Here is a 19,301-nt window from a genome sequence, read left to right as displayed (position 1 = left end):
CCTTGCAGTGGAAGCGCAGTCTTAACAACTGGACCGCCGGGAAAAGTCCCAGCCTGTGTCTATGAATCATGGAAACAGAACTACATGCAGAAGCAGAGTTCCAGGAAACTTTAGGAAGACTTTAATTTCTTGAAATTTTAACAGAGTAATCCTCTAGTATTAAGTTAATTAAAAAACTCAGACACAGTTCCTCCGCAAACCTTCTCTGAGCAGTTGTGGGAGGCAAACAAGATGCAAAGAGACGAAAAGAGCTTCCTGGTCTCTTGTATTCAGCTATGCTGATTTCATGGAAAAACTCTAGCATGATCTGCTTATTACATCACTGTGGGCAAGTTAACAACAGAGCCAGATGACAGGCCAAATGATGAATCCTAGCCTCAAGAACAAAAGATTGTTTAGGAAATTTCTGGACAGTGGGAACTGATTTTGGGGAATGGGAAAAACAAACAAACAAACAGGTGGACAACAGCTCTCATCTAACCTGGCCGACAGTCACCTTTAAACAAACTGCCAGTCTTTCAGAAGGCAGGTGAGAATACAGTGTCTCATTTCTTTGTGGGTCTTGAAATTCCCACTACAGCAATTCCTGTCCAGTCCTAATTTCTCTAGGGCACTAACTGCGGTCACCACAGAGCACTCCTACACAACCACACATCTGCATAGGCTGAGACCAGCGCTGGCCAGAGATGGGCGTGGGTCCATGAGATCTGTGTACACAACAGGGGGAGTCCTGGTCACCCGCTAAGTAGAGATTCCAAATGGAGCCAAAGGAATAAGGGAAATTGATGTGGAACTGACAATAGTGAGCAGCAAACAAAACCCATAAACCCATGAGAACTGATCAAGTAAGCCAGTCCCACACTTTGGAAGCAGACACAAGAGCAGGGTGAGGTTTACGAAGACACATGCCAACCCCCTGTGACCACGGAACGTACAAGATCAGTGAGAGAAGCTGAGGACCTCAGACGCGGGTCCAAAGAGAGCTTCTTTCTGGTTTCCAAGTACCCAATCCTTTGATTTGGGGAACCTCCTAAACTGTCTTAAAACCTACAGCCAAACTAGTCTGTTTTCCAATAGCTTACTTACAAGAGATATTACTAGGAACATAAGTAATCATTTAGTATGTTATTAATTACATGCAATTTCTTTCATCCCCAGCTTGAGCTATAAAGCATGTAACAGCATTAGGGGCTGCGTTTATACATTATTGTGGCGCCACCCGATACCACGACTGGAATTACAGTTTGCCAAACAAACAAGCAGGCTTACCAATTTTCTGATTAAAAATCTTGTTGAAAGTGATTTCATGTCTCTCCTCGAGATACTTCTGCATCACGCTCCGGATACTAAAAGAGAAGAGTGACATGTTTTTAACAATGACAGCCTCCATCCCTAGAATGGAAGATACACGGATGTCTTCATTCAAGGATATTGGCTTGATGAACTTGATGTTGGTATTCATTTCATAATGTATGTGTATATCACATCATCACATTGTATACTTTAAATATAAATAATTTCATTTGTCAGTTATACCTCAATAAAAAATATGCCCAAAAAAAGGATACTGGCTTGACGAGAGATGCCTCTTATTGACACCCATGATTGCATAAACAGCTGACTAAATTTAAAGCTGGAAACACCACAGCTCCAGCTAGTACCCTCTTCCCATGACTCAGGGCCAACCTTACATGTAGAGACTTGACTATGAAAAATAACTTAAGGACTTTGGGGAAGCTTTCCCTCAACACCACCACTTTACAAAAATATTAAAAGCGTACACACACATGACAAATTCTGCTAATCGATGAATGAGTTTCTTTCTAAAGCAAAAGCAAATGTTCCCTGGATATATTAATATTCAAAAAATCACACTTCTATACATCAATGATAAACCACGATAAAACATAATTAGAAGGAAGATTTCACTTACGCCAGAATAAGAAACATCAAATGCCTTGAAATAAATCTTTTAAAATATGTGCAGGAATGTTACAGGGAAAAATTACAAATTGTACTGAGAGACAGTAAAGATCTTAATACATGGAAAGATAGACCACAGTTAGGAATGGAAAGATTTAATACTGCAGAAACCCAAAGTCTACCCAGATTCATCTATAAACTCAATACAATTCCCGTCAATATTCCAATAGGATTTTTCATAGAACACGGAAACAGATAAGCTCTTTATAAAGTGTATGCAAAACAACACAGGCTCAAGAATAGCCAAGACATTTCTGAAGAAAAACAATGATGATAAAAGGGCTTATTATGAAGCTAAAATAATTAAGACAGGATAAACAAATTGACCAATGAAATGGAACAGAAAGCATATAAACTGACCCACACATACATGGAACCTTGATACGTAATAGAAGTGGCAAGGCAGAAAAATGGGGAAAGGAGGGACTATTCAATAAGTGAACCCCCAAAGCGATTATCCAAATGGAAAAAGTAGAAATTAAGTCTCTATCATCCACTGATGGGCAACAATTTGGCATTATCCCTTCCTTTTTGAAACTAATTGAGGTATAATTTACATGTAATTAAATGCACATTTAAGTGTACTGTTAAATGAGTTTTTCACATATCATACTCTTCTAATCAAGATATCAAATATTTCTATCACCCCAAAAGATGCTCCTTTGCAATCAATCTCCCCAAATTCTAGGATCTGAGCAACTACTGATCTCCTGTTAATAAAGATGACTTGCTGTAGTTCTAGAATTTTATATAAATAATACAATATGTTGTCTTTTGTGTCTGGCTTCTTTCCCTCGGCATAAACAAGCTTCATCCATATTGTTGTGTGCATAAGTATCCAGTTCCTTCTTATTGCCAAGTAGTATGTCATTGTATGAATATTCTACCATTTGTTTATTTGTTCATCTGTTGATAGACATTTGGGTTGTTTCCAGTTTGGGGTTATTACAAATAAAGCTGCTTTAAACATCTGTGTATACGTCTTTTTATGGGCATGTGTTTTCATTTTTCATGGGTAAATATCTAGAGGTGAAACTCCTGGTCATATGGTGAGTTATATTGAACACTATGAGAAACTGCTGAACCATATTCCAAACTGGGTGTAGGATTTTACATTCCCACCAACAATATATGATAGTTCCAGTTGCCAATACTTCGGTTGTCAATATTTTTACTTCTAGCCACTCTGTTGGGTGTGTAATAGTATTTCATTTTGATTTGTACTTTAATTTGCATTTCCCTGATGAATAATATTTTCTCCCACTCTGCACCTTGCCTCTTCATTTCCTTCATGAAGTCCTTCTAAAAGAACAAGTGTTTAGTTAATGAGTTCCAATGTGCTGATTACTTCTTTGGTAGACAGTCTGTGCTAAGAAATCTCTCACATCCCAAGGTCATGAAGATTTTAACCTATACTTTCCCTTAGAAATTTTAAAGTTTAGATTTTATGTTTAGGTCTAAGATCCATTTGTTATTTTTGTGTACGATGCAAGGTAAGAACCAAGGTTCTTTTTTTCTTTATAATACCTAATCGTTCCGGTATCATTTGTTGAAAAAACTATCCCTTCTCCATTGAATTTTCTTGGCATCTTTGTTGATTCAACACTAAATATGTGTATGTCTATTTTTGGACTATACTGTTGCATTGATCTATATGTCTACCCTTACAAAAATACTGTATTATCTTGATTGCTTTAGGCTTAGTAAGTCTTGAAATCAGGAGGTTTAGTAACCTAAGCATTCCAACTTTGTTTTATTGCTTTTGGTTTTGTTTTTTGTTTGTTTTTTGGCTATCCTAGGTTCACTGTATATAAGTTTTTTAAATCAACATGGAAAATTCCTCCCAGAAAAAGCCTGCTGAGGCTTTGATGGGGATTTTGTTGAATCTACAGATCAATATGGGGGAAATTAACCTCAATAATACTAAGTGTACTATGCATAAATACGACATATTTCTCCATTTATCTAAGCTTCTATAATTTCTCTTATTACTATTTCATAGCTTTCAGTGTAGAAGTCTTGTTCTTTTCTTATAATAGCTTTCTCTGGTTTTGGTATCAAGATAATATGACTCATAAAATGAGAGGAGAATTATTCCTTTATTTAATTTTTCTGAAAGAGTTGGTGTAAGACAGTATTAATTCTTCAAATGTTTGATAGAACTCATCAGTGAAGCCATCTGAGCCTGGAATTTTCTTTGTGGGAAGGTTTTAAATTACAAATTCCATTTCTTTCATAGAAATAGGGCTATTCATATTTTCTATTCCTTCTTGTACTGGTAACTTGTATCTTTTAAGGAATTTGTCCAATTCATCCAATTTGTTGAATTACTGAAATTTGATATTTCTTTATTGCCCTTTTAATGTCCGTAAGATTTAGTGACAGTTCTTCATTCATTCTTTATACTGTTAAACTGTATTTTCCTTTTGTTTTCCCTTGATCAATCTAGGCAGACGTTTATCAACTGTACTGATGTTTAGTTTTTGTTTCATTCATTTTCTTCTATTATTTATATTTTTTATATTTCACTGATTTCCACTCTTTGTTATTTAAATGCTTACAATTTACTGTGGGATTAATTTGCTACTTTTCTAATTTCTTAAAAAGTCTCACCACTGAATTTAAACATTTCTAATATAATCATTTAAAGTTATAAAATTTCCTCTGGGCATTGACTTAACTGTACCTCACAGATATTAATAGTCTGTCTTCATGTTCATTCAATTCAAATTATTGTCTAATTTCTCTTGATATTTTTTTCCTTGAACTGTAAGTTATTTATTACTGAGGTGATTCATTTCCAGATATTTGGAGATTTCCAGATATCCTTCTGTTATTGAATTTTGGTTTAATTCTGCTCTTCAAAAAACAATGGAGAGAATTAAAAGACAAACCACAGACTGAGAGGAAATGCTGGCAGATCATATATCTGATTGAGGAATTGTATCCAGCACATATAAAGGATTTTCAAAGCTCAAGAATAACAAAACAAAAAACCCTCTTAAAAAAATGGGCAAATGATGCATACAGACACTTCACCAAAGAAGATATGTGGATGGCAAAGAAGCATATGAAGAGATTCTCAACGTTAGTCATTAGGAAAAGGCAAATTAAAATCACAATGAGATATTACTACACACCTATTAGAGTAGCTAAAATTTGAAAAGACTGACCGTATCACACATTGGCAAAGACGTGGAATAACCAGAATTCTCATACACTGCAAGTGGGAATGTAAAACAAAACAAACACTTTGGAAAACAATTGGGCAGTTTCGTAATAAGTTAAACACAAACCACTATAAAATCCCATCAATTCCACTTCTAGGTATTTACCCCAGGGAAATGAAAGCATACACCCATACAAAGACTTGTACATGAATGTTCTCAGCAGCTTTATTTGTGATGATCAAAAACTGGAAACAACCCAAGTGCCCCCAATAGGTGAACAAATGGATAAATATGAGTGGATAGCCATATAATGTAATAATATTCAACAATGAAAAGGAATAAATTATTGATATAACATGGGTGGATCTCAAAAAAATTATTCTGAGTAAAAGGAGCCAGATTACAAAAAAAAAAAAGAGTACATATTGTTTGATAACAAAGAGGCAGGAGCAAACTTTTGGAAATGATATATACAGTAAAGTTAAAAATGTATGTATTGATATTTGGTCTCTGTCCTGCTTCTTGGCACAGAGCTCCTAAAACCGGTGGAATTTCCTGAGTGATAGGAATGTCTTATTCATAAGGAGCCCTTTTCACCCATACCTGAGTTTATGCTAATGAGGTGACTTGGAAAACCCCTAGATAACTTCAGGATAGGACTGGTTGCCAGAGGAACCAACCATGTGATTAGAGGACTGGAACTTTCAGCCCTACCACTTGATTTCCAGGAGGCTAGAACTGAGTTCAATTACTAACAGCCAATGATTTAATCAATGGGGCCTGTGTAATGAAACTTGAATAAGAACTCTAGAACGATGAGGTCTGGAGAGCTTCCAGGCTGATGAACCCGTCAGTGTGCTGGGAGGGTGGCACTCCTGGAGAGGGTGTGGAAGCTCTGTACTCCACTCCTTCCCATGAGACCCTGCCCTACGTAACAACCACTTTGCAGTTCCTGAGTTGAACCCTTTACAGTAAAACTAATCATAGGCGTAGGACTTTCTTGAGTTCTGTGAGTTGTTCTAGTGAAATCTCAAACCTAAGAAGAAGGTCGTGGGAACCCCAAAACGTGTAGTCAGTTAGGTAGAAATGCAGGTAGACCTTAGACACATATTGCAGCTGGCATCTGGGGGCAGTCTTGAAATATGTGTAGTTTATTTTACATGAATTACATCAATAAAGCTAGAGATTTTATTATTATCATCATCATATCACAAGGATGCAATCAGCGAAATCTTGGGTGTGGGAAACTCTACACAACAGATGACCCAGTTTCTTCAACAAAAAATTTCAAGAGGAAAAATGATAGGGAACCTATAGTTCAAAAAAGACTTAAAAGAAATAACAATCAGGTGTAACATATGAACCTTATTTAAAACTCAATTCAAGGGGCTTCCCTGGTGGCGCAGTGGTTGAGAATCTGCCTGCCAATGCAGGGGACACGGGTTCGAGCCCTGGTCTGGGAGGATCCCACATGCCACGGAGCAACTAGGCCCGTGCGCCACAGCTGCTGAGCCTGCATGTCTGGAGCCTGTGCTCCGCATCAAGAGAGGCCACGATAGTGAGAGGCCTGCGCACCGCGATGAAGAGTGGCCCCCGCTTGCCACAACTAGAGAAAGCCCTCGCACAGAAACGAAGACCCAACACAGCCAAAAATATTAATTAATTAATTAATTAATTTAAAAAAAACCTCAATTCAAGTAAAACAAAGTTCTTGTAAAAAAACTGAAGATATGTGAATACAGATTGAATATTTTATGATATTACGCAAGTACCACTTTTTTAGCAGTAGCAATGTGTTATGCTTATGTTGGGTATTTTCGGAGCTCTTATCTTTTAGAAATACAGAAATATTTACAGATGAAATGATATATATCATGTCTAGGTATGCTTCAAAATAACCTAAAGGAAACAATGTATGGATGAAACAAGATTGGTTATGTGTTGATTATTGATAAAGCTGAGTGGTGGCAACAAATTTATTGTATGATTCTCTCCTGTACATGTTTGAAATTTTCATTACAGAAAGTTTAAAACAATCAAAATATGGCCTCCAGATTCCTGGACCATTACTTTACACACCTCTTCAACAAAATAAGCATATATACTTACTATGTATAATACTGTACCGATTGGAGGCATAATGGTTTTTTTTAATTTAATACCAACTGGTTGGTGATATACCAACCCTACCTGTCATGACCTACTGGGGTTCTGCTACATAAATGCAAGGTAAGTATAATAAATATTGTATCATAACTTAAAGAATTTTTCTACTACTAAAGTAGTTTAAAGAGCAGATATCTGCTCTCTACTGGCCAAAGGATGACTATGGATACCTCCCATTATTAAAAGTCTCTATATTCTATGTGAAGTTTAATTCTGTTCTATTCTGATGTCCAAAGTAAAATGCATCTAAACAAATATTTCAAATAATATGTGACACATCACCTAAAAAAAAACTAGTCATGCATAAGGTAGTTGTGAAGATCAAGCAAGATGGCTTTGTTAGAAGCATTGCCCAAATAAGAGCTGTTATCATTATGACCATCAAGAAACCCAAAAGGCAGGCTTTTTTTAAGATAGGATAACTAAGCAATCATACCAAGATTCAACTCCCCCAAAAGGAAACTGCTTTCTTTCATACTGTCAGCTCTTCCCAAGGTTCCTCGGTTCACCAGATCTTTGGCAGAAAAGTCTTGTATGTAATTTGCATAGCATTAAACAACAGCGCATGAGATGATCTATATTCAGGCGACCACAACCCAATTAAGCTAAATGTGAATTCCTTTGTGTTTTTTCCTCCAATATTTTGACAATCCACATCCTGTTTTTAATGCCTTTTCTTTTGCAATATATTACCTGATATTAAAGTGACACTAAACATAATTGAATTTCACTGGCAAAAACAAAAAGCAAACAAAAAAAAACCACACCATCAATACAAAAGTTACCCCTGAACAGATACAATATGAAAGATGAACAAAGTTATGGGTTCATCAAATTTACCTAATCAGAGTTACTAAAACTTTGTGATCTAAACCGTCCCTTCAAATTGGTTACAATAATCATTTTTGAACCCATTTATCTTTCTCTCAAAATACGTTTGCATCAGCAACAATATAGAAGCAGCTTCATCTGATGGCTACCTTGCTGTCTGTGTGGAATAAGCATCAGAGGAGGGGAAAACTGGCGCCAAGGAGAGTCCGTAGGAGGGCTGGGAGCGCCCTCCTTGTTCCTAAGAGCCATTTTTCATGGAATTATCTCATTTAAAAGATCCCAAGGCATAGCAGCACTATTTACAATAGCCAAGACACGGAAACAACCTAAATTTCCATCAAAAGATGAATGGGTAAAGAAGATGTGGTATATATACATATATAATGGAATATCACTCAGCCATAAAAAAGAATGAAATAATGCCATTTGCAGAAACATGGATGGACCTAGAGATTATCATACTAAGAGAAGTAAGTCAGACAGAGAAAGGCAAATACCATATGATATCACTTATATGTGGAATCTAAAATATGACACAAATGAACTTATCTACAAAACAGAAACAGACTCACAGACACAGAGAACAGACGTGCGGTTGCCAAGGGGGAAGGGGAGAGGGGGAGGGATGGATTGGAAGTTTGGGGTTAGCAGATGCAAGCTATTATATAGAGAATGGATAAACAACAAGGTCCTACCGTATAGCACAGGGAACTAGACTCAATATACTGCGATAAACCATAATGGAAAAGAATATGAAAAAGAATGCATATATATGTATAACTGAATCACTTTTCTGTACAGCAGAAATTAACACAACATTGTAAATCAACTATACTTCAATAAAATAAATTTTAAAAAAAAGATCCCAAGGGCCTCACATTTTGCCCAATATCCAAACTCCCTGGCACGTTATGGGGAGCATTTTCAAAGACGCCCCAGGCTACCTCATCAACCATATCTTCCCTCTGTCCTCACACAGTAGCCACGCAGGATTTCTTCACTGCTCTGTAATTCTGTAAATGCCATTCCCACCAATGCCTCTCCTCATGTGAAAACCTCCTGCTCAGCCTCCAGGATCCAGGTCAGGGTCACTGGCCTTCGCCAACCCCTGCAGAGGCAAGCCCTCTTACTTCGGTTTCCACTGCATGTCAGGTGGCACCACTGTATCATTTCCCACAATGTATTGTAAACATACACACCTCCGTACCCATCCCCTGTTCACTTAATCACTCATTCATTCAAGATAGGAAGTGTCTCCTTTCCACGAGCCAGGCACTGTGCATGACACTCAGAATACACAGTGGGTCCCACCCAGTCTCTGCCCTGAAGGGGGCCACGTCTAGAGGGGTGACAGTGGGGTAAGCAGGGAGTCCCAACGCAGTGTCACAGGTACGCGTCAACAGGGGCAATCACAGGGGCCTACAGAGTCTAGTGCAACACGGCTGAACTCCAGATCCCAAGGGGCCCCTGACAGAGAAAGCAACGGGACCACTCGTGCAGCATCTGATAAGCCATGCCAGCCTGCACCGAATAATTGAAGTAAATGGACAAAGGATAGCAGCAGGTTAAAAAAAAAAAACACAGAGAAAATTGCCAGACAACATACAGCCTCCACTTTTGGACTCATTTTTCTAACTACGCGAGAATACCTAAATTACCACCCTTGAGATTAATGTCCAGCTTTTCATGGCTTTTTTTTTTCTTTATTGATTGATTGATTGATTGATTGATTGCTATGTTGGGTCTTCGTTTCTGTGCTAGGGCTTTCTCTAGTTGCGGCAAGCGGGGGCCACTCTTCATCGCGGTGCGCGGGACTCTCACTATCACGGCCTCTCTCGTTGTGGAGCACTGGCTCCAGACGCGCAGGCTCAGCAGCTGTGGCTCACGGGCCCAGTTGCTCCGCGGCATGTGGGATCCTCCCAGACCAGGGCTCGAACCCACGTCCCCTGCATTGGCAGGCAGATTCTCAACCACTGCACCACCAGGGAAGCCCCCATGGCTTTTTTTTTTTTAAAGCAAACACTTCAGGACTTCCCTGGCGGTCCAGTGGTTAAGACTCTGCGCTTTTACTGCAGGGGGCTTGGGTTCGATCCCTGGTCGGGGAACTAAGATCCCGTGTGCCTTGCAGCACGGCCAAAAAATAAATATATAAAGCAAACACTTCCTTTCCAAGGACTGACAGATGACATTTTGTTTCTACAACTGGCAAAAATGCTGACTTGGATACAATTGCTGAGCTTCCTTGTCCCCCTCCCACAGTTCTTCCCTAAGACAATGTGAACCAGGCCAGAACCTCAGAGAACAAGCACTCTCTAGGCAAACAGATTTACAAAGTAAAATATGCTCCATATAAGATCATCCAATGGAATTTTTCAACTACTCATCTTTTAATTTGGTACATGATACTACTTATCACACGAGAACTCTTCATCTGTGTCATGTATTCATTCATTTTCTCCTTTATGGTTTCCAGGTTTGGAGTTCACCTGGGACAGCCCTTTATATCCCAGAGTAATAAAAATATATACTCTCATGTTTTTCTATTTTTAATATTTTGATGATTATCTCATTAAACACTCGGGAATTTATTTTTTTTACAGTGTGGAGGGGTTATGACTTTACCTGATGGCCAGCTATCATGCACAATCCCTTCCCCAACAGACTCAAAATGCTACCTTTGCTCATAAGCCAAATTCAAATTTTACTATATAGATGAATATAAATATGCATATACAGGAGATTTTGCATGCTCTGTCACTTATGTGTCTTATGTGCCTGAAACAAGACTTACGTGTCTGTGCCTGAAACAAGACCACACTGTTTTCATTCTTATAGCAATGTTTTATATTCGGTAGAGCAGACCCCTGCTGTTTAACTTTTTCAAAATTTTATTGGTTATTTTTGCCCATTTTTCTCTTCTAGATGAATGAGGATCAGCTTATCACATTCTTTAAAATTCTCATGTGGATTTTGATTGGGATAGGTTAATTTGAAGAGAACTGACATCTTTTTAATACTGAGTCTTCCTGTCTAGAAATATCTTGTAACTCTCCCATTTATCCAGATTTGTTTTGACTTCTCTTAAAGTTTTGTTTTTCTTCGTACCAGTCATATTGGTAATTAGTTGGTGAGGTCTGGTTTAGAGCAACACATTAGAAAACACTTCTTTTAAAGAAATTATTTTGAAATGTTTTGACAAGTTAATAGTCACATAACTTAAAAATAGAAAGTTGTCAAAGTAACCTCAGTGAGAATTACTTTGCAGAGTCTCGTTAGGCATGGAAAGTACGCTTACAGGATAGATCATCTTAAATAGCATGGGTTATTATTTTTTTCCTGCTAAATGTAAACATCAGAGCTATGATTTAATAGATATTCATGACTGAATGAGGTTCAGTGAAGTCTTCCATACTCAGTGAGTAAATGGATACAGTTTTCTAAAGTTTCACGTCTTAATATGCTTCCTCTCTTGGATAATCTTTTTCCATCTTTTTTTTTTTTTCTCATCCTTCGATGAGAAGTCTTCCGGTCAAAAGGTTGTAAATCTGTCCACACGACTTGGATGAGTCAGAACTCTGGTTGCAAATGCATTTATTACAACTCTATCCATATCTTTGCCATCAGTGTCACGAGGCTCTTTTTCAGTCATCTAATGCAGTTTCCAAAAAGCACATCAGCCTTCCTTCAGTCTCAGTTATTTGAGATGCTGGACGTTCTGTATCTCCATACGATGTGTCACAGGAATTTATATCCAAAGTCACCAGTGCTGGTTACACGTGACGCTGGGACAACAACGAGGTTATCGTCAGCCCTACCCGAAGATAGTCTTGATCCACACACAAAGCAATCTTCTCTACTGGTTTTAAAAATTCTTGTAAAATTTTTCAAACATGCACAAAGTAGAGAATGGTAGAGTGAACGCCCATAACCCGTCAATCAACACCTCAGGAAGTTATCAAGATTTTAGTCTGCTACTTTCATCCTCCCCCTCACTTTTCCTCCGTTTTTTTAAAAGCATTTTAAAGCAAATCTCAGACTACATATTGTTTTACCTTTACTACTTCTATCTGCATTTCTAAAAACTATGGACATTTTCCTTCCAATAAACATGATCCGTTATCACTTCCCAACCCCACCCTGGAAATAACAATAAATCCTGAAGATCTAATACCCATTTCCTAAATCAAATTTCCAGGATTCTCTCAGAGGTGTCTTTCATATAGTTGGGTTTGAATCAAGATCAAATCAAGATCCACACATTCATTTGATTATTATATCTCTGAAATCTGTTTTACTCTCGAGCACCCCTCCATCCCCACCACCCACTTTTTATCTTCATGCCAGTGACTTACTGAGGAAACCAGGACAGCAGTCCTGGAGGATGGCCCCCATTCTGGATTTGCCTGTTTGCTTCCTCATAAGGTCACTCAATCTGTTCTTCTACCTCCGTGTGTCCTGTAAGCTAAAAGTCAGCTCTGAACTTGAGTACGTTCAAGTCCACCTTTGGGGGCAGGAATACTCACTACATAGTCTTCATATTGCCTCATACAAGTAGATGCATTTATTTCTCCTCAGTGTTGGGGAGGGGGAAGTTCCCCCCTCCCCTTCTTGAGTTCTTTTGGCCGGTCTAATAATTAAATGGACACAAGACAGAGTAACAGGAGAAAAGAACAAATTTAATTCATACGTACAGAAGTCTCACAGAAATAGGACCTAAAGAAATGACCAAAGCAGGTGGCTTTTATACTTCTTAGACAAAGAAACAATAAATCTGTGAAGAACTGACAAGACAAAGACATTTGGGCTTGGGGTCCTAAATTAGTGAAGAAGTAATAACAAGGTTTGTTTACACAGCCTTTTCAGCCCTGAATTCGCCATCTCTGGTGATAAGGATGTATGTCTCTCTACCTCCTGGGGCGGGGAGGGTACCTTTCACATGGGAGATTTATTTCCTGCTTTCTGGAGACAAAGGAGGGTCAAAGTGTTCTTCTTCCATTGGTTGTTTCTTAAGTAACCTTAATTCAAAATAATCAGTACGCCACTTTAGCCTATTTTGGGGTCGGCCTGTCCTGAGCCCCAACGTTAGTGATGTTAAAATTCAGATGGTGAAAGTTTGACCTCTCCATTTAAAATTCCCCCATCTACCTTTCATTTAGTGGTTTCATACACTGATGATCTTTGCCTAAATCAATACTTTCAGTAAAAGTTGCAAAATGATGATTTTTTTTCTAATTCCATCATTCCTTCTGATTTGCTGCAATTTCCTCCTGATTTGCTGCTATTCTTCTGTAAAGATGAATCTCCCATGACCAACTAGGGAGTTATGGTTACCTTAAAATGTAGTTCGTACTGAAAGGTAAGATAAATGCTTAATTCTTTACCTTTTTCATTGCCGCTTTCCAGAGACAGAGTTGGTGCTCTATTTTCACTGCCAGTAGTGATCAATAAGGCGTTTTACTTGGGGAATCTTTTTCGGGGATAGCAGGTGAAGAAGTTGAGTTGTGGATGGAGTCACTGAAGTGTCTCTGACAAACAGAACTCCATCCCAATACGAGCTCAACGACCTTTCTGTATGAAGGTTTAATAGGCAACCTGCTTCATTAATTTTCTACCACAATTTAGAAGGTACTACTAACAAGATTAATAAATGTAACATAAAAAAATCCTTAATGCATCTAGAGTAACTGACAAGTATGTTCAAGCCAAAGATCCCCATTTACCTACAGACAGGGAGAGACGTGAATTTTAATTTTGCTTTTGAAATAAGGGTGCATCTGAAATTACAAGTGTGTCTGAGGTAGGAAAATAATGGAAGTATCAATATATGTAAGCTACTGGATCACCTCATCAGATCCCTGTAGTAGATCACCCAACTGAATGAAGACAATGCATTTTCAAACTGTGTTACTAACATCTGAAACTGACAATGTTCCTCTACCCAAATCCAAGAAACTTCTTTGTTTAGAAGATTCATGTGGCAGAAGGTAGTCTGAGGTTGTCTATTAAAATGCACAGAATTTGAACTGAGGCTCAACTGTGCCGTTTGCTATCAAGGTGATCTTGAGCAATTAGCTTCTCTCTGAACCTGAACTTCCTCCTAAAATGGGGATGATGAGTATTGTGGAGCCGTTTCCAAGAATCTGAAAATAAGGGAAAAAGCTTGCCCTCGGAGAATGAAAATTTTAAATCAACGCATAACACAAAGGGCAGAGAAATGCCAAAGGCTCCTCGGCTAACAAGCTGTGGCTTCAGTGACCGTGTTACCGAATCCAGGGGGCGCCTGGCACCAGTTAGAGCAGGAAACATGGAAATGTGGACACGGGCCTCTCACTGTCAGGGAATTCCAGGATTCCACACCCAGGGTAAAGCCACCCCGTGGAGAAATGACCTGGTCCCAGCTTCTGCAGCTGCCGAGCCAGGGGGCTAGGCCTTCTTACCCCTCCAGCCACAGGCCTGTGCCACCTGTGTCACCTTCTGAGGACAGCGTCACTTCCACGAGGGCCGCCTGCAGGGGAGAACTCTCAGGTCATGGGGACTTCAGGCATCAAGGCTCCTGAGAATGAGTGCTGAGTGTAAAGCAGCAAATCTGACACTCCACCTACAATCTGGCTTTTCAGGTAAATCGACCATGTGAGTTAGTGCACTTTGAGGGGTGGGAGCCTCTACCTCATCGGATTCTCAAAGGGGTCTTGAAATAAGAACCACCGGGCTCGAAGAAGATAAGAGAAGAGAAGGCGCTAGTCGGGCCGACTCAGCTGATTGATGTGAACTTCACAGTAAGAGGCAGAGAGAGACCCAGTGCCATGACAGAATCCAGTTTCTGAGTCTGAAGGGCAGGGGGAAGCCCCCAGGACCACAGGAAAGACACTGGTGTCCGAGGAGAGTACCAGCTTTCCCCCAAGTAGACAAAATACCCCTCTCAATGTCTCCACGTGGACATGTCTGGAGTAATTTTCTTTTTTCTTTTTCAAATGTCTACCAACTACAGAGAATAACCATAAAAACTAACAAGAAAGAGTCAATATGTGTAAAACTTGTTACAAGGCACTGTATACAAGTATTAGTGGGGTTTTTTGTACTCTGAATTCAAAGCTCTTGCATAAATATGAAACAGATGACCATCAGATGTCATTGGGTTTAATAAGTTAACATTGTCAGACCTAAGTGTTAAGCTCAGCAAGTAGATGTCCCATCATGATCATTTTAATACTGATCCAATTCACACCCCAGGTCTGGAGAATGTTTCTTAAGAGCAGGGAAAGAATTTTATCAGGTTAGAACCACTGAGGAGGCCCTTCAAAACTGGAGTCTGGCTTTTTCTACTGTTCTGCCACCATCTATCCTATACCAGAGACTTGTGAGACACCCACAGGCCATAACGTTTAACTTCAAATTCTGATCTTACAGGAAGGAGCGTCCAGCCTCTAGTTCATCAAACTGTTCCAGCATGACATGGCCAGAGAAAATAAGCTTCTCTTACAGAGTAACCTGAATTTAAAAAAAAAAAAATTTGAAATACCAATCCCCTCTCAAGCAGGGCACTTTATTTAAAGGACTGAAACATAAAGATGCTGGCTGATTTTCCACGTGGAATTAAAAAAAAAAAAAAAAAACCAAATGATTAAACCCTAAGAAATCCCTGAACACAAAACTCTTACAGTTTTCTCTTTGGAGGGGCGGGGTGGGGGGGGGTGTTATTAACATAAGCATCCTCTCATCCCTTACTTACAAACTACTACTGTGCAGAGAACACCTTCCCCTCCTAGCCCAATTCTACTTGGGATGTTTTGCATAAAATAATAAATTTTCCTCCACGGCCACTGGAAACAAAACAGAAGGAAGCGGTTCCAAAATGGAACACAAAAAGAGAGCAGGAAAACTTTACACTCTACTCTACACTTAATGTTGTGATGATTAGATTCATTGCGTAATCCCTTTCCCAGTTAGGGTGTCATTATGAGAAAAGAAACAGTACATGTAGGTGAAAAAAGCAGGGCCTTTTAAAGATGAATATGATATACTACCAAATGTAAAACAGATAGCTAGTGGGAAGCAGCTGCATGGCACAGGGAGATCAGCTCGGTGCTTTGTGACCACCTAGAGGGGTGGGATAGGGAGGGTGGGAGGGAGACGCAAGAGGGAGGAGATATGGGGATATATGTATATGTATAGCTGATTCACTTTGTTGTACAGCAGAAACTAACACACCACTGTAAAGCAATTACACTCCAATAAAGATGTTAAAAAAAAAAGATGAATATGAAAGTCCCTTGACCTTTTCTATTAGGGTTAGTTCCATTTCTACATGGGGTATAGATTCCCCCCACCCTTACACCCAACAGCAAAAGCCTTGTACTTTTCAAAGAAGAGACATCGAAAATGTCATCAAAGCCTTAGACATTTTCATGATGCAAAATGAAAGCCTGCAGTATTTAACAGCTGTGTAAATGCCTTCCCATCTCAGTTCATTTTTAACTTAAATCCTTATTGAAAGCAATACAGATATAGAAAATTTAGAAGAAATGACCTGAAAATATAACGTTACCTTTCTAGATAATAAAGAGCAACGGACTGACTTAATGACACAAAATACAAATACCAAGGAGGTGTTATTCAAGAAAGTTTTCTTGCTGAAAATGAAGAAACTTGCTGCTTTCCACAGCTACCAGAGTTGTAAGTTTTGGAATATATGAAACATACGCTCTCTAACCCTCAGAAGATGATCTTTTCAACTTAATTGAAGCTCGCTTTCTTCCTGAAATAGTTTAGCCCATGATTATCTAAGAAATACACAGTGCCTAGCACTCACTTAGCACTTGGCAAAGGGCAGTCACTGTCACAAAACACATGTAACCCATGCCTAGCTTCCAAACTTTTACTAATGGAAACAATCCCCTAATCAAACCGGTATAATGAATTTTAAAATCATTCAAGGAACCAAAAAGGTTCTCCCTATAATGGAACTTTTAGAGGGACTTGACCATACACTTGACTTTGGATTTAACAGTTTTGCCATCACTAAATTCATTACAGTAACTCTGCAGATACCTTTTTAGTCTTCATAAATTTTAATATTCTTACTCAGCTAGGTAATGTTCATACTGATGAGCGTGGATTACAGAGCAGTGTGCAGACTTCAGCATGATATGAGGAACAACTAAAGGAACGGGGGACAGCTGCCCATAGCAGCCACTCTGGGCTGTGGTAGCTGCCTTCAAACGTCTGAAGATCCATTACTTTGGGGCGGGATTAAACTTGTTTTGCAAGACCACTAAAGGAGAGCAAGGGACCTGTGCGCAGAATGAATTACAAGAGAGCTTTCCAACACCACGGAGCTTCCAGAGATGCTCCCCAAAGATGACCCTGGCTGGATGCCAGAGAGGGAGGTCGCCCACCAATGCAGGACTAGACTGGATGCCCTCCAAGATCTTTTCAAACATGAGATGTGACAATGCTATGTTATTAAGATGCGATCTTTGAATGTCTGAGGAAGACTAGAATGCATCATCTTATGCTCAATATGCTGAAGCCAGCTGCTTTTAGATTATGATTTTTGGTGCATTTTACTGAAGCAAAGACCTTTTGAGGATGTCAACTCTCTTAATTGCTTAGTTATCTATATTTAAAAGTGGCACGCTTGTGAACTCTTAGGTACTGAAGCCAATAGAGCCCAGAGCCTACTGGATGATGGATGGATGGATGGAAGGAAGTAAAGGGAGGGAAAAAGGGAGGGAAAGAAGAAGGGAAGAAAAAAGGGAGGAAGGAGGAAAGAAAGGAAAAGAACCACGCAAAGCACCACATGCAGAAGGTTCTAGACAAACAGTACTACAACAAACAGCTAGAGGAAGAACACTGAGGAGAAATCTGGGAAATTCACCTACTTATGGGTCTAGGGGTCAACATTCTAACTTTTCAGAAGTCCTGCCTCCTGAGCCCGCCCCCTCTGAGCACGTGGCACGAGGGTCTCCGTGCAATACTGCTTTTATCTCCTACTGTTTTGTACATTTTTTAAGGTGTTATGTCTCATACTGCATATAAATCACAACCACCACCACCTATGGTGTAAATTAAAGTAAAATTATCTTTTCACACTGCTTCCAATCTTTTTTCTCTTTTGAGTTTTCTGTGTTTGAAATGAATGTTCTCTCCTGCTCACAAATGTACTGTATGGATAGAAAATGCTCTCAAGAGACAGATTTTTATTTGGACATTTTGTGATCAAAAAGGAATCGATATCATATTGTACAGATGGGGAAACTGAACACACTGGATTTAACACTGAACTGAATTTAAGTGACTTACCAACGGCCCATGGCAAATTACCAGTGGAATCAGGGCCATACTTCCTAGTCTAGCACTTTCTCTTTTAGTACAGTATGCCAGGTAGGAGGGAGGGCACAGGAAAATGAGGGGCCAGTGATGACAACTGGCCTTCAAGTTCACTAAGGATGAAGGTCTGGCCGGGCTACTTTCATATAATCACTTTTTCCTGCTCCTGAAACCCTGGAAGAAGGAAATGAGAGCAAACAAGAGTACAAGTCCAAGGCTGGGTCAAAGCTGACTCTTACAATCAGTCACAAAATATATGAGCTGCAAAAATATTTTCACTGTATTCTCTAAGAGGCTTTTTCTTTATGGTCCTATAAAGTATTACAAGGTGCTTTTGCTTCACACTGAAGCCGAAGCACAGGTGACCCAAAAGAAGACTTCCAAAATTAGGAGAAATATTTCCAGGATATGGGGAGCCTGCTGCATTTCAGACCCATACAGCAATCCAAAAAGGCCCAGGGGGTCTAACTTCTAATCAGTGATAAAAACAGAGAAGGATAAAGAAGTGAAAAAGAGAAGCAGAGGCAGTCCAGAACCACCTCATTAGCATGCAAATGACTTAGCTGACAAATGATTCAACAACCAGAAAGCAAAAGTTGCCAAGTACATCATTTCCATTTCCCCACCGCTCAAGTCCAGAGAATAAGGACAGACCATCAGGCACACAGAATGCATTTTCACCTACAGCCATCTTCAAATACACAGTTTTATTAACAGAGGAAGATTATTTGAATGAGAAAGTGATTTTTATTGCAAATAAAGCCAAAAATATTGTTTTGTCCCTTTTACCCTTTTCTCAGATATGGAAAATTGGGGGTGGGG

General features: G+C 39.2%; 1 protein-coding gene across 8 annotated transcripts in view; it reads right to left on the bottom strand.

Moving 5' to 3' along the window:
* The window catches only part of LOC103005732 (beta-adrenergic receptor kinase 2), a 203,196-nt gene that overhangs the window by 100,939 nt on the left and 82,956 nt on the right, over window positions 1-19,301 (bottom strand). For 5 of the 8 annotated variants that reach the window (XR_009005044.1, XM_057526625.1, XM_057526624.1 and 2 more), the window contains one exon: window positions 1,270-1,346. The exons of 2 other annotated variants lie outside the window; for them this stretch is intronic. Coding sequence is in view for 4 of the 6 variants with exons in the window: in XM_057526624.1 (XP_057382607.1) it covers window positions 1,270-1,346 (77 nt within the window). In the remaining 2 variants the exon portion in view is untranslated. Of the gene's footprint in view, window positions 1-1,269; window positions 1,347-19,301 lie in introns of those variants that run through there. One more of the 8 variants, XM_057526628.1, reaches the window with a different exon arrangement.

This window comes from Balaenoptera acutorostrata, chromosome 13 (assembly GCF_949987535.1).
Source record: "Balaenoptera acutorostrata chromosome 13, mBalAcu1.1, whole genome shotgun sequence".
In the NCBI taxonomy this organism is placed as follows: Eukaryota; Metazoa; Chordata; class Mammalia; order Artiodactyla; family Balaenopteridae; genus Balaenoptera; species Balaenoptera acutorostrata.
Note: the sequence above shows the minus strand (reverse complement) of the source record. Positions and strands in the feature narration are given on the sequence as shown.